At 47.2% G+C, this 21317-nt stretch overlaps 1 protein-coding gene across 3 annotated transcripts in view; it reads right to left on the reverse strand.

Moving 5' to 3' along the window:
• Positions 1 to 11532, reverse strand: part of DSTYK (dual serine/threonine and tyrosine protein kinase) — an 85640-nt gene extending 74108 nt beyond the window's left edge. For all 3 annotated transcript variants that reach the window (XR_013639697.1, XM_078874080.1, XM_078874079.1), the window contains exon 1: positions 11363 to 11532. Coding sequence is in view for 2 of the 3 variants with exons in the window: in XM_078874080.1 (XP_078730206.1) it covers positions 11363 to 11531 (169 nt within the window). In the remaining variant the exon portion in view is untranslated. The remainder of the gene's footprint in view (positions 1 to 11362) is intronic.
• Between the last annotated feature and the right edge of the window lie 9785 nt (positions 11533 to 21317).

A 21317-nucleotide genomic window follows, 5' to 3' on the forward strand; every position in this document is an offset into this window, starting at 1 on the left:
TTAGCTCTCAAATTTAGCATTCTCAGGAAGAACGTAATCAACCAGGTAGGGTGTTGACTGTTATGTTATCCGACTCTCTGTTGTATTACATTACATTTCTAAGTATACTAGATTTGTGTTTCTATTTCATTTATACCTGATGATGATTGCTTTTGTTGCAATCGAAACGTCGTATGCTAGTATTTAATTTATTCTTTTCTCTTTATACGTGACTTTACCGAAAGAAATGTAATGTAATACAACAGAGAGTCGGATAACATAACAGTCAACACCCTACCTGGTTGATTACGTTCTTCCTGAGAATGCTAAATTTGAGAGAGAGATCAAACACAGAACCAGAGACATATAGACAGACATATAAGCAGACAGATATCACAGAGATACATAGAGAGACAAACATAGGCACACAGAGAAACCACGCCTCTGTGTTGAGGCCTTAATTTTCCACTTGTGTATCTCAGAAGCCAACTAGGGTTGAGCTTGGACAGAGTTCCTGATGGGTGACCACCATACAGAACAGGTCTTATAGGCTAAGCGCTGTGTGTGCGGCTGCATTGGCGAACAGCTGATGGACAGTGCAGAAAAAACATACTGTTGTACTGTACTTCTATGCTCATAATGAAGGTGTTCTTTTTGCCATTCTGGCAAATCGCCCGACACCGCGCTGGGTGTACTCACCAGCGAAACGTCGTACTACTCAAATTGTAAATGTTGTGGATTTACTCTCCAACACACCGGTGGGCTGAAGTTGTAACTCATCGGCGCGATGTTTACGTGACGAACCTTACCGGCTGTGTCGGGTGGTGGAGGGTTACGACACAATTACACTTACGTGATCTAAACCAAAAAAAAACCTAATTATGAATAATATTGGTCGCGAAAAGCCTACGCGCCAAACTGTACCCCTATGTTCCCACGTATATGCTGCCCGCCTTCAAGCCCCCCCTCCCCCTTCCTACCGACCGGCATGGTCAGTGGAGGTGGTCACGAGAAACGACGGTGGCCGGTGGTCGAATATAACGACGGCGTGGCAGCCAAGGGAATGAGCGCACCCAAGAGGATGTTGACTGCGGAAATGCAGTGACGAAACCGGCATGGGCAACGCAGAGGTCGATGGGTTCGGGGAGGTCTTCATCCAGCGGTGGGTGGATCATGACCATGGATAACTATAATTTGGAAATACAGTAATCCCTCGCCACTTCGCGGTTCAAGTTTCGCGGCCTCAGTGCATCACGGATTTTTCGAACTGATTTAAAGGCCTCATTATACCTGTGCAGTAATACCATCATCATCATCATTCATCAACACATTCATCGAACTGCACAGGTCTGTCATCGTCGTCATTGTCATCGTCATTGTCATCGTCGTCGTCGTCATTACTGGAGTCAAGTCTCAAGATACTACTGTCATTGGTAAGTGTAGAACACCATAATATGTATCGTATGAGAGAGAGAGAGTGAATGTATAATATTAAGGTTTTATAATTAAATAGATTTAAGTAATATATATATAAAGTATAAATATACATATTTTAAACATTCTGGTACCTACACACACATATACGGAAATTCCTAGGGGGCCAATCCTACTTCGCGGATTTTCACCTATCGCTAGGGGTTCCGGTCCCCATTAACCGCGATAAACGAGGGATCACTGTACCGAAAACGTGCCATGACCACTGAGCCTTCACCACCAAGCGAAGCAACCCCATGCCCCCCCCAGGGCCCAATGGTCACCACATTTTCTGAATGCCTCTCCCAGATGTGTGGATCGTGGAATTGAGGAAATGACCTATGCAAAGTAGAATTATTTATTTTATTGCCGACGAAGACCGCACCGAGAAGATGAGGAACAAACCAGCGGGTCAGTGCCCATCTCAGACAACTGAGTAAAATTATTGACTCAGATGGCTAAGATATATTGATCAGGGGTTAAAGTTCGAGGTTCATGGTGGCCACCAAAGACTGGCAGAGAGAAACATCTATTCAAGTGGCCAGGGAAGCTTATTGGTTAGGGTTAGGGTTTCGTGGTGCCCATCTCGGAAACGCAGAGAGGAAGTCCACTCAGCTGGCCAGGGGGACACACGCGATAAGAATAGAGGAAAACCACATTGAAAGAAGAAACGCAAACGACGTGGAAGTACCAGGAGAGAGTACCGAGAAGCTGGCCTAAGAAGGATTTGGTTGCAAGTGGTGAACCAGGGATGTGAAGGATGTAAAGGCCTCTGGAGTGGACGTGGAGAATATGGCGCAGTTTACACCATTGAGACCTCCTTTGCCAGTAGCAAAATATGATAATTGGTTAAAAAACAACCAATTATGATATTTTTTACTGGCAAAGGAGGTTCCAATTGTGTAAATGCTTACCCCGAGTGCTCATACTCTGATGGTGCATTGTCTTTGAGTTGTGCGCCTTTTGGCGTCATCTGGTCCAACCCATGTGAGACTAGGCTCTAAGAAAAGCTGTCTCGGATGTGGACCAATCAATTTCAAGGACAGTGCGTACATTATCAGAGTTGTGTTTTTTGTTTGCATTCCGACCGCAGGTATTGTGGTCAATGCAAACATGACTCCTCATAAAAAAGGTGTCAAGTTTTGTTGCCAGATAAAAGGGTAAAAAACCAATTATTATAATATGGCGCGGGTTTAGGAATGCGTGGGGAAAGAGGATGGCCAGGAAGGTGGAGGCCACAAAAGTGAGACCAAATCCAGGAAGAACAAGACTCAACTTCTTGGTTCTTTCGGTAAAGTCACGTAGAATGGAAATAATAAAATAATAAAATAAAACATAATAAAATAATTCTCGCGACGTTTCGGCCACAACGCAAGCAGCCGTCCTCAGGTGAAGACCAGGTCTGTGGCCGAAACGTCGTGAGAATTATTTGATTATGTTTTATTTTATCATTTTATTATTTCCATTCTACGTGACTTTACCGAAAGAACCAAGAAGATGAATCCCTGCAGTCACGAAAGCTTTAAATCGAAACAACACTCAACTTAAGGCAGCTGAGAAGAAATAACACGGCTCTGCTCAAGACAACATGGCCACATAATTATGACCGGCACAGCCACGGATGGCTATGTTTGTTGCCACTGAATGGAGACCTGAGATCACCCAACGGCAGAGCTCCACAACTACTAATAACAATACGTGATATTGATAAAGCGCCATGCAACATGTACTCAAGGCGCTGCACACATCAGATACGTACATAAATAAATGTTTCATTGCCCAAGGGGAGAACATCTTATCTTATCTATATATAAAAGGGAAATTTGTGAATATGCGTGTCTGTTCGAAATGTTTAGCATACTTCCCGACATGCAACAAACTTAAAATTTGGCACGTGGGTAGCTTCCAGACTGTACACAATGCTAAAAGTATAAAAAATAGACTTGTGTATTTTTTTGGGGGGGGGGGCGCAATAACGGATATATTTTGCACGGCAAGTGAGCTGTGACGTCACATCTGTGATGTCACCCGCATGCGGCAGCGTCACGCAGTGTGCCCGCTGACGTCACGCAGTGCCCGCTGACGTCACGCAGTGTGCCCGCTGACGTCACGCAGTGTGCCCGCTGACGTCACGCAGTGTGCCCGCTGACGTCACGCAGTGTGCCCGCTGACGTCACGCAGTGTGCCCGCTGACGTCACGCAGTGTGCCCGCTGACGTCACGCAGTGTGCCCGCTGACGTCACGCAGTGTGCCTGCTGACGTCACGCAGTGTGCCCGCTGACGTCACGCATCCCCCCCAACCCTCCGCGTAGGCCGCGTATTAATCCAAGACAAGAATCCAAGTCTCGGGCAAAGCCGATGAGTAAAGCCAGTAATTTATAAAGCGCCTTTATCCACGGCGCTTTACAACTGAAAAGCCTCCAATGTGCCTCAAAACTTATGTCAGGAGGTTTCTGCAACATTTTAAAGTAAAACCAGTTCGACATTGAAGAGTTCGGCTCCGTGCGAGAGGAATCTGGGGGAACCTAGTGAAAACCCAGCAAGTCTTCTTGGTTCTTTCGGTAAAGTCACGTAGAATGGAAATAATAAAATAATAAAAATAAAATATCATAAAATAATTCTCACGACGTTTCGGCCACAACGCAAGCAGCCGTCCTCAGGTGAAGAACAGGTCTGTCGAGAAGACAGTGTCTGAAGACAGACCTGTTCTTCACCTGAGGACGGCTGCTTGCGTTGTGGCCGAAACGTCGTGAGAATTATTTTATTATGTTTTATTTTTATTATTTTATTATTTCCCTTCTACGTGACTTTACCGAAAGAACCAAGAAGATGAATCCCTGCAGTCAGGAAAGCTTTAAATCGAAACCCACCAAGTGTAAATTACGTACAACGGGGTGACAACCTCGGCACCCGCCAACTTTTTGGCCACACCTCACGGCCTCGCACACACACCGACGACACCGGAACAATGCCCCCTTGGCCACCCATGCGAGCATGAACCAGGCGCCGACCTGTTTAGCCTCCGAAGACCCGGCGAGGTTTAGTCTTGAGGACACACTGACCGCCGCACCGGTGGGGTGTATGCAGAGACCTGGCCTGGCCCCCACAGTCCAAATCGACCACCCGGGTTATCCCATTAACAGTTCACCAAGTGCCTTTCATTTCACTTGGCCTCGGAGCACCGACGACTCGAGTGAGAGAGCAGTTAAGAGCCGCCTGGGTATATAACGTCCTCCTCCTGTGCTATGATTTCCCGGCGATAGCGAATATCAAGTGGCGAGCGATGTCTTGCAGTTTGGTCAAAACAAACTCCCTTCATCCCCCTCCCCCCCATGACCGACGTGGCTTGGCCAGGGCATTTGTCCAGCTGTAGATTGACAAAGGGGCTTATAAATTACAAAATAAAAATGTCATCGTTTGCCAATAATTTTTAACATGATCTCCGCTGTGTGACTCATGAGACTAGCTGTCCTGTGATCGCCACACGCAACTGCATTGCTTCCTTTGTACGAGTCTACCGAAGGCCGACTTTTCCGATCTCGCTTTGAAATGTGCCTTCTTTTTCAATTTCACTGCTCGAAACTATGAAAACTTTTCTCGTCCTAATTCTCCCAATTGCTTGCTCTGTTCGATACCGATTTCCTCATCATCACCATCAAGATCATCACCGCCAGGTGCATTGGTATTTTTAATTTGTATTTTGCCTTTTTTTCACTATCTCCTTCGTGACAAAGGCTGCTGTGATACTGGTAGGAACCTCCTGGTTACCACCAGCCCACAGGGGATTATTGTGTCCGTCCGTCGTGCAGGGACGGGCTGGGTGGGGAGGGAGGGGCTGGGAGGGGAGGGGAGAGTGGGGAGGGGCTGGATGGGGAGGGTGGGGAGGGGCTGGGTGGGGAGGGTGGGGAGGGGCTGGTCACCCTGTGGTGCCCTTATAAAACTCAACGTTTAACCTACTCACGCCGGCATGTGCCCGCCCTCACAGTCGGGCATATTTGCGGAATACACCACGCCGCCGTTGACCCTGGCCATTGACCGAGCAACCCAACGTTCCTACCAGCTCCATCCGCAGGAATGTGTTATAGCAATCCAGTGAGAGCTCCACTAGCCAGACTAATACGGGGGTGGAGAGCCGTGGCCCTACTAGCAGAAAAGTCCGGTTAGCCGCTACATTAATTAACATGAATGGAAAAAAAGATATCAACAAACCTGTGGCTACCTTAGCTGCATACGTATATGGTGTCATTGTATGTATATGAATGTTGTGGGGGCATATGTAGCGTGTGTGTATGTGTGTTAATTGTGCAAATAAACTAATGAAAAGTAATTATAGTTATACTGCAAGCTATATTTGCTATTCAATTTCTACCTTATCATTAATATAATTAATATTGTATTGCATTTCAGTTTGTTTTACCGATGTTTTTTTTATTTTAGCCGACCTGGTGTGGTTAAATGTGAAATCTGGGTAGCCTGGAAATAACTGTACAAAAACATGTCATTTCAAACATAACCCAACATCTCGTCCACTTCGAAAAATATTGTTAGATAGCAAGTATCATTTCACTTTAAAATGTTCCTAAATATTCCACTTCCTGGCAACATATTCTACAATATAACACCGTAATTAAATGTGATTCAAAAAATATGTATTATATGAGACATTTTTTTAAAATATTTCAGGAGTAATTGACGTTTTGGTGATGATGACATTATATATATAACTAATGGATTATTTTCCATTTCACTGACAGTATAAGCATCTTCTTGGTTCTTTCGGTAAAGTCACGTAGAAGGGAAATATTAAAATAATAAAAATAAAACATAATAAAATACAATTCTCACGACGTTTCGGCCACAACGCAAGCAGCCGTCCTCCCTTCTACGTGACTTTACCGAAAGAACCAAGAAGATGAATCCCTGCAGTCACGAAAGCTTTAAATCGAAGTATAAGCATCATGCGTTCTAATGATTCAACTGTTGAAACGATGTTACCAGGTAAGGCCCACTGAGCTATACAGCTCTTTTTCAGAAGCAACATGGTCACAAATGATAGCTGAACTAAGTGGCTTAACAAGTGAAAATGTATAGCAGCCAAATACTCTAAATGCGTGACGTTGACTCTAAATATGGAGGGGAAAAACCGGCGGACCCCAAGAAAAATCCAAGCGACCACGGGGAGAACAAGTAAACTTCAAATATACAACAGGCGTCAGGGTCGAGATCGAACCCACGACCTTCTGTATACCAGGCGAGGTAGTTAACATCTCCTAGCCACCGAGACTCATGGCAAGGATGTATTGTGTGAACTGTAGTTGAATAACTTTTAATCAATGTAAATTCGTACCAAAAGTGCAGCAACGCACACAAAATCTAATACAAATGTGAAGTGAATTACAAAGTCACGAGAAACTGATATCACAATAATTTTCGATTTAAAGCTTTCGCGGCTGCAGGGATTCATATTCTTGGTTCTTTCGGTAAAGTCACGTAGAAGGGAAATAATAAAAATAAAACAATACAATTCTCACGACGTTTCGATTGCAACACAAGCAATCATCATCAGGTGTGAAAACCACAGCAATAAAATTTCAAAAAAACGCCACTTTTTTAAAAATTTCTTTCTGTGGTTTTCACACCTAATGCCGATTGCTTGTGTTGCAATCTAAACGTCGTGAGAATATTATTGTTTTCTTTTTATTATTTTATTATTTCCCTTCTACGTGACTTCACCGAAAAAACCAAGAATATCACGCTAATTGTTAAATTGTGAAATTTTATATTATGTCTTGAAAAATTACACTGTGACACCTATTAGGAAGTTGTTTACTTTCGATTACATTAAGCTACGCTCGTTTGAATTAACTTCCAAGTAATGTTCAGCAATCTCACACTGCCACTTCCCGATGACACCCGGTTCCATTGCAAGACCTTTCGTCAAATATTTTATCTCACTTCTCACCTTGAGTTTGTGATGCTCCTGTAGATTTCCTCGCGAGATAGATAATGCATTCACTTTTCTTTTGCTTTGACACAACATCTCTGAAGTTTAGCTGCTCGTTTATCGTTTCATAATTGTTAACTTCGTTCCGTTAGCATCCACTTCCACTCTGAAGTTCACAGAACTGTGCGCTAACCACTCACTGCACCACTGCCACAACCCCAGGTGCATAATGTACGGTGCAATTAAGTACCGGATTCTGTGCATCATCATGCACTCTTTTCCCCTGTAATGTAAACAAAAAGTGGGGAAGTGCGTCTTACAAGATGTGTCTGCGTGCGAGACCAGATTCGTCTAACTTTATTAACATCAAGCACAAGTTTTGGCTGCGGATTACTTTCCAGAGTGCCATATAATCCGGAGAAAACGGTTTAAGTGGGTGAAAGTCCTTTTGGCAACAAGTCTCGGATTGTAAAGGAGACCTGGGGCGCAAATCATTAACACAAAAAACACACGCGACACACGAGCCTGGTGAAATATTAAACACGTGCTTAGAAATCAACAAAAGATGAAAACACATTTCAGGGAAGTCTCATGCCGGTGAAGAATGATAATAATACGACAGTGGTGGTGATCTTTCCGAGTCTAAAGACTGACCGACGAATATGGCAATGACCAGAAACAACGGAGGGGGTCAGTCCTCCGTCAACAGACTTGTGTCACCCCAACCAACCACGGCATCACTGCGATGAATCATGAATCAAGCCTCAAGGGTCGTGTCTGTTTTCCCCTATTCAAGAAATGACCAAATCAACAACAACAACCGCCATTCGCCACTAAGTGGCGGTGACGTCATCCACGGCGCTCGTGCCAGGCTATGTGCACAATAAGGGCAGCTGAAGTGTCCAACGCCCGCTGGCAGGAAGGTCACAGGTCAGACTCAGCAGGTGCCATGGGGCTGACTGACTGCGGGTGCCACACGACCCCATCGAGATGTTGTCGCAAGCTAAGCAGTTTTGAGCCTGCATGGCGCTCCGTCGGGAGACAAAGATCCCCCGTGTAGCCTTAACAGACTGTTGGGGCAAGTGCTGTTAGTGAGCACCTATGAAGCCCTGAACGCTACGCGAACGGGGATAGGTGGCCGCCACCACCACGCCCGGCCGCCTTTGTGTCCCCAGTGGCGATGTTGACTACACACCGCACCAGGTACTCATTTGAGGCCGAGTCGACCTAGGGAAGGAGGCCCAGGACCGGTTCAGACAATCGCCACCGGTGTTGGCCGCGAGAGGGGGGGGATCGAACTCGGGTGGCCGGGTTCGTAGCGCAGCGTAGCGCTAACCGCTGCACACGCCGTCTGGAGACGACACGCACGCACAAGGCAGGTTGTCACAGTGGCTTTGCAGGCTCACGTGGTGCGTGAGCAGCCACGCAAGTGCAATGGAGCAACAACAACAAAAGCAATTGTTGCACGCCACCTCTATGCTCCCACGACTAGCGCTCGCCAGTCTTCACCGACCCGCAACTAGCACGGCGTGGGAACGGAGAATCCCTCGGCCAACAATGGCAGCTGGTTATGATGACACCATGCATGGGGTGCTGCGGCGGCGAGATGTTAACGACCTCGCCTGGTATACAGGAGGTCGTGGGTTCGATCTCGACCCTGACGCCTGCTGCTGTATACTTGGAGTTTGCGTGTCTCTCTCTCTCTCATCACGATGGCTAGGAGATGTTAACTACCTCGCCTGGTATACAAGATGTCGTGGGTTCGATCCCGACCCTGACGCCTGCTGTATATTTGGAGTTTGCGTGTCTCTCTCTCTCATCACGATGGCTAGGAGATGTTAACTACCTCGCCTGGTATACAGGAGGTCGTGGGTTCGATCCCGACCCTGACGCCTGCTGCTGTATATTTGGAGTTTGCGTGTCTCTCTCTCTCATCACGATGGCTAGGAGATGTTAACTACCTCGCCTGGTATACAGGAGGTCGTGGGTTCGATCTCGACCCTGACGCCTGCTGCTGTATATTTGGAGTTTGCGTGTCTCTCTCTCTCATCACGATGGCTAGGAGATGTTAACTACCTCGCCTGGTATACAGGAGGTCGTGGGTTCGATCTCGACCCTGACGCCTGCTGCTGTATATTTGGAGTTTGCATCTCTCTCTCTCTTATCATCACCACGGTGGCTTGGAGATGTTAACTACCTCACCCGTTATGCAGGAGGTCGTGGGTTCGATCCCGACCCTGACGCCTGCTGCTGTATATTTGGAGTTTGCGTGCCTCTCTCGCCGTGGTCGCGTGGATTTTCCTCTGGGTCCTCCGGTCTCCCCCCCCGCCCTCTCCACATTATCACGCGTTCAGACTAATTTGGTTGCTTACATTTTCACGTGATGATGATGATGATAATAAGCCGCCAACTTCGTTGAGCTATCGTTTGTGACAGCCAGGTCGTCGTCTTCTGTAAAAATAGCTACAACATAAGCTCAGTGGGGGGGGGGGGGGGTGTGGGGGGGGCTTACCGAGTAACTCGTTTAGTTTCGTAATCTTTCGCGTAAAATTTACAAGGGGAAGATTCGCATCGAGTCGTCTTTGCCATCTTCTTATTCTTCCTCTTCACACCATCGACAAATGTCAATTCGACCGCGCGCCAAGCGAAACCCACGAGCGGATTAACGCGCACAAACCGATTAATCGTAGCGAGCGGATTAACGCGCACAACATCGATTAATCGTAGCGAGCGGATTAAGGCGCACAAATCGATTAATCGCAAGGGGGACACAACACGTGTGTGACGTCGCGCGAGCCGAGAGGGCGATCGATGGGGGCACGGCGGGGTCGTCATCCAGCAGCGGATCGAGAGAAACCCCCAACACGCAACTGGTTGTTGTGGGTTGCCGTGCCTCGTAACGAAAGGGCACGTTCTGTTTACGTGGCAAAAACCTTAACTAAACCACCTATATTCTTGGTTCTTTCGGTAAAGTCACGTAGAAGGGAAATAATACAATCATAAAAATATAAAACAATAAAATTCTCACGACGTTTCGATTGCAACACAAGCAATCATCATCAAGTGTGAAAACCAGACAATTTGAAAAAAAAAAATGCAAGACAATTTGAAAAATGTTTGCTGTGGTTTTCACACCTGATGATGATTGCTTGTGTTGCAATCGAAACGTCGTGAGAATTTTATTGTTAAAATTTTATTATTTTATTATTTCCCTTCTTCTACGTGACTTTACCGAAAGAACCAAGAATATGAATCCCTGCAGTCACGAAAGCTTTAAATCGAAATAAACTACCTACATTACGGATGATATTGATCGCAAAACGCCCGACTAACCACCACCACCACCACCACTGCTACGACTTACGCGTTAATAAACTAACGTGGAGTTTGATAATTGTTTTTTTACCCTTCTATCTGGCAACAAACCTGACACCTTTTTTACAAGGAGTCATGTTTGCATAGACCACAATACCTGCAGTCATAATGCAAACAAAAAACATAACTCTGATAATGTGCACTGACTTATGTTTTTTGTTTGCATTATGACTGCAGGTATTGTCGTGTATGCAAACATGACTCCTTGTAAAAAAAGGTGTCAGTTTTGTTGCCAGATAGAAGGGTAAAAAAAACCAATTATCATATTTTTTACTGGCAAATGAGGTTACAATGGAGTAACGTGGAGTTTGTTTACAATCGCCGGTGCCGTTCATATTTCCCAGCTCGCATAAGCGCAAGACCCCCCCCCCCAACCCCCCCGCGCGCCATTGGCCCCGGCAGCCCACGTGACGCAACGTTCATCCAATGGGCGTGCGCCGCCGCGGTAATCCCACGCCTATCCGCACTGGGAAATCGCAAGGCGGGGCGTGGCCACGCCGACCCTCCTCCCCCCCCCGTTCGAAGCGAAGCAAAAAATGGAAAAAAATGCCGCGATTTGGAACTGCGGCGTTCGGCAAACTCGGCACTCGCCTTCGTCATAGTGTCCGCAGTCCTGCAGCTCGGCGAAGTACTCCTCCGTCTCCTGCAGGTTGTTCTGGAAGTGCTGCTTGAGGCGGCCGAAGGCGCGGAAAGTGCGCGCCAGCTCCTTGGCGAGCAGCGCGGGAGACGCGACGAACCAGCGAGTCGACGCGTCCGCCATGATGAACTGGGCGGTGGGGGGGGCAGCTGTGGAGGGGGTGGGGCAATGGGTGGAGGGGGGGTGGGGTAATGGGTGGAGGGAGTGGGATAATGAGTGGGCGGGGCGCTGGGGAAGGTGGGGCAATGAGTGGGGGGGCAATGGGTGGAGGGGGTGGGGTAATGAGTGGGCGGGGCAATGGGTGGAGGGGGTGGGGCAATGGGTGGAGGGAGTGGGATAATGAGTGGGCGGGGCAATGGGTGGAGGGGGTGGGGCAATGGGTGGAGGGGGTGGGGTAATGAGTGGGCGGGGCAATGGGTGGAGGGGGTGGGGCAATGGGTGGAGGGAGTGGGATAATGAGTGGGCGGGGCGCTGGGGAAGGTGGGGCAATGAGTGGGGGGGCAATGGGTGGAGGGGGTGGGGCAATGAGTGGGCGGGGCGCTGGGGAAGGTGGGGCAATGAGTGGGGGGGCAATGGGTGGAGGGGGTGGGGTAATGGGTGGAGGGGGTGGGATAATGAGTGGGCGGGGCGCTGGGGAAGGTGGGGCAATGAGTGGGGGGGGCAATGGGTGGAGGGGGTGGGGTAATGGGTGGAGGGGGTGGGATAATGAGTGGGCGGGGCGCTGGGGAAGGTGGGGCAATGAGTGGGCGGGGCAATGGCTGGAGGGGGTGGGGCAATTGGTGGAGGGAGTGGGATAATGAGTGGGCGGGGCGCTGGGGAAGGTGGGGCAATGAGGGGGGGGGGGGCAATGGGTGGAGGGGGGTGGGGCAATGGGTGGAGGGGGTGGGGTAATGTGGGAGGAGGTGGGGTAATGAGTGGGCGGGGCACTGGGTGGAGGGGGTGGGACAATGGGTGAGTGGGGCACTGGGGGAGGTGGGGCAATGCGGGGGGGAGGGGTAATGTGGGAGGGGTGGGGCAATGGGGGGGAGAGGCGAGGAATTGGGGTAGAGGGTGGGGCAATGAGGGGGGTGGGGCAATGAGGGGGGGGGCAATTGGGGGGCGGGGCAATCGGGGAGGGGCACGAGCAATTTGACTCAGAATTATAATTTAGACAACATGAGGAATCCGATGAGCTCTAAAGCTCTTTTCACAATGGGGAAAAGTGGTGGGGCAATGGGGAGAGAGGCGGGGTCAACAGGGGATAGGACAATGTGTCTCTGAATACAATTGAGTTTTTTTTATATTTTTTGGTTCTTTCGGTAAAGTCACGTAGGTGAAACCTGATGACGGACGCTTGTGTTGCGCCCGAAACGTCGTTATTTAATGTAGTTATTTTAATTTTTTATTTTATTTATTTTTATTCTTATTTTCACCCACGTGACGTTACCGAAAGAACCAAAGAGTATGGATCCTTGCAATCACAAAAACTTCAAATCTAGAATTGAGTTTATTTAGTCATACACTCATACGTTTGAATTATTTGAGGTTTTATGCGTTAGTAGAGAGCGAATACTATGTAACTATTCACGTGATAATAAACACACTTCACGAGGAGACGTTTTAAAGGTGTAATTATTGCCGTGTTCTATCATGATGCGCCAAACGAAGGGCCATTGCCCGAAACGTCCCCTCTGCCATAGGGGCCGTCCATAAATGACGTCACGCACCTGGGGGGGGGGGGTCAGACATTTGTGACGATGTGTGACGAGGGGGGGGGGGGGGTTGAGAAATGTGACGTCACATAAAAATGCGCAACTTTAAATAAATATAGACAACACGTTCTACTTAATTAAATAGACTTGTAAATAAATGTTTTCTCCTACAACATCAGAGTGCAGCGCCACATTAAATACGCGCTACAATGACAATTGTTTAAAGCGATTCGAAGCATGTTTTATTTTCAAAATGGAAACATGGTTTTCAGGGGGGAGGGGGGCAGAGCTTTGTGACGTCATATTTGAGGGGGGGGGGTCTGACTTTTCGTGACGCCATATAACGAGGGGTGGGGGGGGGTCAAAAATCGTCCAAAATCGCGTGACGTCATTTATGGACGGCCCCATATATTTGTTTTTACTTTCGGGCCACACTGGGTGAGGCTCTACCTTGGCGAGCCCTGGAAAACCTCAGTGGGATGAAGTGGGCGGGGCGAGATGGCCTTGGGGGGGGAGGGGCTGCGGGTTAACTGGGGGATGGGGGCGGGGCTTTGGTTAAATAATTTCGGCTTTTTTGTACAGGATGGTCCAGATGTTTCGATTTAAAGCTTTCGTGACTGCAGGGATTCATCGTCTTGGTTCTTTCGGTAAAGTCACGTAGAAGGGAAGTAATAAAATAATAAAAATAAAACTTTACCGAAATAACTAAGAAGATGGTCCAGATGTCTTGTGACCTCCCCTCCCCATTTAATTCTCGAAGCAAGTGATTCTTAACCTGGGGTGCACGCAATCCCTGAGGGGGGGGGGGGTGCGAGATGCCCTTTCTAAGGACCAAATAGGTGCAGGCTGCACTAAGAGTTAAGAAACCGCTGGTCTACATTATTAACTACACGAACTTGTGAGGAAAAAACATGCAAACGAAGACAATGGCTATATTACCAGAGGAGGTTTGTTTGCATGCTTGTCATGTGGAACTGTAAAGCAGCCAAATACTCTGAAAGCATGTTTCGAAATGTGGAGAGGAAAAACTGGAGGTCCCGGAGAAAAATCCACGCGGCCGCGGGGGGAGAGAGACACGCAAACTCCCAATATACAGCAGGCGTCAGGGTCGGGATCGAACCCACGACCTCCTGAATACCAGGCGAGGGAGTTAACATCTCCTAGCCACTGTGATGATGATGAGAGAGAGAGACGCAAACTCCAAATATACAGCAGGCGTCAGGGTCGGGATCGAACCCACGACCTCCTGTATACCAGGCGAGGGAGTTAACATCTCCTAATCGCTGTGGTGCCCATTATTAACCAGGGCCGCCTGCCGGATTCTAATCCGTGAAACCCCTGCGACAAGAGGCGAATGCATTGCGTAACTTCCTCACTTAACATAACTGACCCAACGTGGATTTCAAATATAAAAAAAACTCTTTCTGACCGTACGCATGCATGTAGGCTGGCCTCAAGCGGGATATTTGACCGGGCGTAATGCGAACATTGTGTCACGGAAATGAGAAAAAAACGTGGGTCTCACCGCAACAGAAAATCTCCCCTTCCCCCCTCCAAATAAACTTTGACGCAAACATTTTTTTTCCGTTTAAGGGCCACGGTGGTTTATTGACGAATGTGTTGAGTGTGCATTTATGCTGGTAGGAACGAAGTGGACCAGACCACCAATAGATTATATCGTCCGACCGTTTGTCCGTCCGTCCGTCCGTCCGCGTCCGTTTGTCCGTCCGTCCGTCCGTCCGCGTCCGTTTGTCCGTCCGTCCGTCCGTCCGCGTCCGTTTGTCCGTCCGTCCGTCCGACAAGATGGCCGCCCGCTCCCCCTGCGCGTGTGTGTGTGCGTGTGTGTTTGCGTGCGTGTGTGTGCGTGTGTATGCGCGTGTGTGTGCGTGTGTGTGCGTGTCTGTGTGTGCGTGCGTGTGTGTATATGTGTGACTGTGTGCGTGTGTGTGCGTGCGTGTGTGCGTGTCCGGCCCACTCGAGCGGCGTGATGAATGGGCGCTATTGGGCTTCGGATCGTTATTCACGGCGAACTGGAAGCGTAGCAACACAACTTCATTACGTGTGCGTGTGCGCGCGTGCATGTATGTGTGTGTGCATGCGGTGTGTGTGCGTGTGTGTGTGCGTGTGTACGTTTATGCGCGTGTGTGCGCGTGTGCGTGCGGTCGATATCCCTGTACCGGTATTAGTATTATTCCTACCAGCCCACCCGCAGGGTCCTGTTACTGGTAGGAACAAAGTGGACCAGACCACCAATAGATTATATCGTCCGTCCGTCCGTCCATGTATCAACATCGCCCCCTACTGCAGACACTTGGCATGACCCTGTCCGACAAGATGGCCGCCCGCTCCCCCTGCGATCTGTGAATTAAACAAGATGGCCGTCGCTTCCGGCGCCTCACGGCGAAACTTTTTGATCGACTGACTATGGGCGAACTCATTTATTCTGGTGGGTGAACAGTGGCGGGGAGGGGTGGAGGAGGAATTGATGATAAAAACAAACTTGCACCATCGTTACAGCTGCCGCGACGAGAGATGTGGGAGGAGAAGCGGCGACCGCTGCCTTGCAGGTGAGAGGTGCGTGTGTGTGTGTGTGTGCGCGTGCGTGTGTGTATGTGTTTGCGTGCGTGTGTGTGCGTGTGTATGCGCGTGTGTGTGCGTGTCTGTGTGTGTGTGTGTGCGTGCGTGTGTGTATATGTGTGACTGTGTGCGTGTGTGTGCGTGCGTGCGTGTGTGCGTGTCCGGCCCACTCGAGCGGCGTGATGAATGGGCGCTATTGGGCTTCGGATCGTTATTCACGGCGAACTGGAAGCGTAGCAACACAACTTCATTACGTGTGCGTGTGCGTGCGTGCATGTGTGTGTACGTGTGTGTGTGTGCGTGCGGTGTGTGTGCGTGTGCGTGTGTACGTGTATGTGCGTGTGTGCGCGCGCGTGTGTGTGCGGTCGATTTCCCTGTACCGGTATTAGTATTATTCCTACCAGCCCACCCCGCAGGGTCCTGTTTTATTTCACTCTTCTTCTTCTGAAACTTCTTCTTTTTTCGATTTAAAGCTTTCGTGACTGCAGGGATTCATCTTCTTAGTTCTTTCGGTAAAGTAACGTAGAAGGGAAGTAATAAAATAATAAAAATAAAACAATAAAATAAACGTCGTGAGAATTATTTTATTTTATTATGCTTTATTTTTATTATTTTATTACTTCCCTTCTACGTGACTTTACCGAAAGAACCAAGAAGATGAAACTTCTTCTTTCGTACGGCTGCTGATGTCGATCCACAGCAACAACTACAATTTCACTGTCACGTGGTCGATCCAGCGGCGTCGTCGCATCATCGCTGTGACGTCTCCTTTTGTTCTAGATTTGAAGCTTTCGTGACTGCAAGGATTCATACTCTTAGGTTTTTTTTCGGTAAAGTCACGTAGGTGAAAAAAATATAATAATAAAAGATAAATAATAATAAAAATAATGGAAGAAGTAATAGAAATAAAATTAAAATAATAAAATTGTATTACTATTATTTTAAATATTTATTCTTTATTTATTTTTACCTACGTGACTTTACCGGAAAAACCTAAGGAGTTCTCCTTTTGTATGTGCGGGTCGGGGCGGCATTGCGTCATCATCTGTGTGTGTACCGTCTGTTCTGAATGACCACAGTCACACCAACCACCACTACTACACCTACTACTGGCATCATGTGTGTGTACGGTCTGTTCTGGATGACCACAGTCCCACCGCCACCACTACTACACCTACTACTGGCATCATGTGTGTGTACGGTCTGTTCTGGATGACCAAAGTCGCACCGCCACCACTACTACACCTACTACTGGCATCATGTGTGTGTACCGTCTGTTCTGGATGACCACAGTCCCACCGCCACCACTACTACACCTACTACTGTCATCATGTGTGTGTACCGTCTGTTCTGGATGACCACAGTCCCACCGCCACCACTACTACACCTACTACTGGCATCATGTGTGTGTACCGTCTGTTCTGGATGACCACAGCCCAACCGCCACCACTACTACACCTACTACTGGCATCATGTGTGTACGGTCTGTTCTGGATTACCACATTCGCACCGCCACCACTACTACACCTACTACTGGCATCATGTGTGTGTACCGTCTGTTCTGGATGACCACATTCGCACCGCCACCACTACTACACCTACTACTGGCATCATGTGTGTGTACGGTCTGTTCTGGATGACCACAGTCCCACCGCCACCACTACTACTCCTACTACTGGAGAGTTTATTTCATTTAAACGCGGCGACCGATGCCAATGGCAGTGCCAGGAAACATGGGGTCAGCTGTTGGTCCCACGATCCACGTTCACTGGCAATATCCATATTTAATTTGGAGCTTTCGTGACTGCAGGAATTACTCTTTGGTTCTTTCGGTAAAGTCACGTATAAAGAGAAAATAATAAATTAAACGATAGCATACGACGTTTCGATTGCAACACAAGCAATCGTCATCAGGTACAAATGAAATAGAAAACAAACCTAGTAAACTTAGAAATGTAATGCGATACAACACAGACAGTCGGCTAACATAACGGTCAACACCCTACCTGGTTGATTACGTTCTTCCAGAGAATGCTAAATTTGAGAGAGAGATAAAACACAGAACCGGAGACATAGATTCTGGTTCTGTGTTTCATCTCTCAAATTTAGCATTCTCTGGAAGAACGTAATTAACCAGGTAGGGTATTGACTGTTATGTTAGCCGATTGTCTGTGTTGTAATGCATTATATTTCTAAGTATACTAGGTTTGTTTTCTCTTTCATTTGTACCTGATGATGATTGCTTGTATTGCAATCGAAACGTCGTATGCTATTATTTAATTTATTATTTTCTCTTTATACGTGACTTTACCGAAAAAACCAAAGAGTAATAACCATAGATTTGAAGCTTTCGTGACTGCATTTTCTTAGGTTTTTTCGGTAAAGTCACGTAGGTAAAACATCAAAATTAATGAAAATTAAATAAAACAAAATTTATTTTATTTTATTTTCATTAATTTTAATGAAAATAAAATAAAATAAAACAAAATTTATTTTATTTTATTTTCATTAATTTTGATGAAAATAAAATAAAATAAAACAAAATTTATTTTATTTTATTTTCATTAATTTTAATGAAAATAAAATAAAATAAAACAAAATTTATTTTATTTTATTTTCATTAATTTTGATGAAAATAAAATAAAATAAAACAAAATTTATTTTATTTTATTTTCATTAATTTTAATGAAAATAAAATAAAATAAAACAAAATGTATTTTATTTTATTTTCATTAATTTTGATGTTTTACCTACGTGACTTTACCGAAAAAACCTAAGAAGAGTAATAACCATATTGTCCAGATGAGTGGTTCTCAATCTTCATTTTGGCTTCTGTTACTCCCCTTGTTGAATTTTGTTTCAACCGAGCACCCCCCCTTTGCCTGACCCAACAAGGTTCTGAGAAATAAATGTACGGATGATGAACGTAAATATTTTCTAACCATATTCTTGGTTCATTCGGTAAAGTCACGTAGAAGGGAAATAATTAAATAATAATAATAAAACATATTAAGATAAAATTCTCACGACGTTTTTATTATTTCCCTTCTACGTGACTTTACCGAAAGAACCAAGAATATAAATCTACTTTCTTTGCCATTATTGAAACGGCTGTACGCCGTGTGGACCTGAAAACTCAACAAAGTAACACGAGGTCGGACGGAGCCTGGCTTGTGGGACACTGCACTCAAAACTCGACACCCGAATCAGCGTCTCCACCTAGTGGATGATATCACTGGTCAACAAAAAAAAAGTTCTTTTCTGGCCTGGACTTTTGCAGCTGTTTTAGACTAATTTCAGGGTGCTGATTCCAAATCTGATCTCAGATTTGCTCTATCACATCTCATTTTATGCTATAGGCATACCCCATTTTCATTGATTTTACCCGAAATTAATTACGTCACTTATGATTGCAAGATGTTGCGAGTCAGTGACTGCTTTAGTGTTAAAAGATGGTGCTGTATTTTTAGGATAGTGTGTTTATAATATCATTTTATGTAGATATCCAAGCTGTCACAGTAGGGGGCACAGGTGGTGCATCAGCCAGTCGTCTCAGTCAGTCGACCCGTGGCACCTGCTGGGTCTGCCCCGTGACCTCGTGCCAGCGGGCGTTCGACACTTCACGTGGCCTCAATGTGCACACAGCCTGACACAAGCGTCGTGATGACGTCACCGCCACTTCGTGGCGAATGGCGTTTGTTGTTGTATATAGTAGCATACATGTCAACCCATACGGTTTATCCCGTATTCTTGTACAGGGAAATTTAGTTTTTAGGTCGTTTTAATAAGGGCAAAAAAATAGTTTTTTCTATTTGTTTGTGTTTTGGCCTTGCGATGGTACGTTGTAGGATGAACGTTGAGGTTTATAAGGGCACCGCGGGGTGACCACTAAGATCCGAATTGGCCTGTAAGAAGTTAGGGCACTGATAAGGGGGTCGGACAGGTATGGGGTTCATCTTCTTGGTTCCTTCGGTAAAGTCACGTAGACTTTACCGAAAGAACCAAGAAGATGAATCCCTGCAGTCACGAAAACTTTCAATCGAAAGGTATGGGGTTGTATTGTACGTTAACTTCCTCCTACATTCGCCCCGAATGAAGGGAGGGAAAACTGGGCTCCACACTGCTGCCCTACCCAGGTGGTGACCACGAGGTGGAGAGGGGGGGTGGACATGAACAGAGGCGTCCTTCTGCCAAAGCCGCCCGCAATCAACCTTCGTTCAACAGGAGGAGGCGGGGGGGGGGGGTCGCTCCTTTTCGGCTTCTGCTCCCGCTGTCTGGAATCCTCTTTCTAGATTTGAAGCTTTCGTGGCTGCAAGGATTTATACTCTAAGGGTTTTTTTTCTTCAGTTGGGGACGTTCCCACCTGAAGACGGAGACTTGTATTGCCTCCGAAACGTCGTGATTTAATTGAGTTATTTTCATTTATGATTATTATTTTATAATATATTTTTACCTACGTGACTTTACCGAAAAAAACCCTAAGAGTATGGAATCCTCTTCTTCTTGATCTCCTTTTGTGCGCCCTCGTTCAAAAGGTCAAAGTCCAACAATTTGTTTTCATTTCCCCTTGCCCTGCGAATCGTCCTGAGACGTGGTTGTGGGTACGTTGCTGAATTTTCTTTCGCGCCGTTACGTTGCCACCCGCGCTAATCGAGGAGACGCGGGGCCTTGCGAGCGACACCTCCCACGCTGGCATTCGCATCGCACCAGCCGCAAATTCTTTCCACGCCTTCCCCCCGTGCCACCGCATCTCAAAAGCACACCTTGAAGTGACCTCCTCTCTTCTTGGTTCTTTCGGTAAAATTACGTAGAAGGGAAATAATAAATTAATACATTTAAAACATAATAAAATAATTCTCACGACGTTTCGGCCACAACGCAAGCAGCCGTCTTCAGGTGAAGACCAGGTCTGTCGGGGAGACAGCTGTCCAAGAAGATGAATCCCTGCCGTCACGAAAGCTTTAAATCGAAATTTGACCTCCTCTCCGTTAAGACCGTCGCATAGGGCAATGCACGCTGTCCGCGCGTGTACCGCTCGCGACGACTGAAACGCCTGGGGCTGGCTCGGTGGCTCCATGGCTCAAGAGGAGGTCCGAGACACTGAGTCAGCACCGTTGACAACGCTGGGTTCGACCCCAGGTTTCAGCCGCCTGTGATCTAGTTAATCAGAGTGTAGCGAGTTGATGGTCTCAGCCTCGAACGCATTATTAATAAAATGATGTACGTTAAAATGTGGTTCGACAGCTCTCGGAATCAAACACATTCCTGCGGAGGGAGCTGGTAAGAACGTTGGGTTGCTCGGTCAATGGCCAGGGTCAACGGCGGCGTGGTGTATTCCGCAAATATGCCCGACTGTGAGGACGGGCACAAGCCGGCGTGAGTAGGTTAAACGTTGAGTTTTATAAGGACACCATGGGGTGACCAGCCCCTCCCCACCCAGCCCCACCCCACCCAGCCCCACCCTCCCCACCGAGCCCCTCCCTCCCCACCCAGCCCCTCCCTGCACGACGGACGGACGGACACAATAATCCTCTGTGGGCTGGTGTAACCAGAGGTTCCTACCAGTAATATCTCGGGGGTTTGACTGTTCTGCGATGAGCATTACTCTCGTCACAGACTGGGTGGGGAAGTGTTGATTGAT

Source organism: Lampetra fluviatilis, chromosome 38, assembly GCF_964198595.1.
Source record: "Lampetra fluviatilis chromosome 38, kcLamFluv1.1, whole genome shotgun sequence".
Lineage (NCBI taxonomy): Eukaryota > Metazoa > Chordata > Hyperoartia > Petromyzontiformes > Petromyzontidae > Lampetra > Lampetra fluviatilis.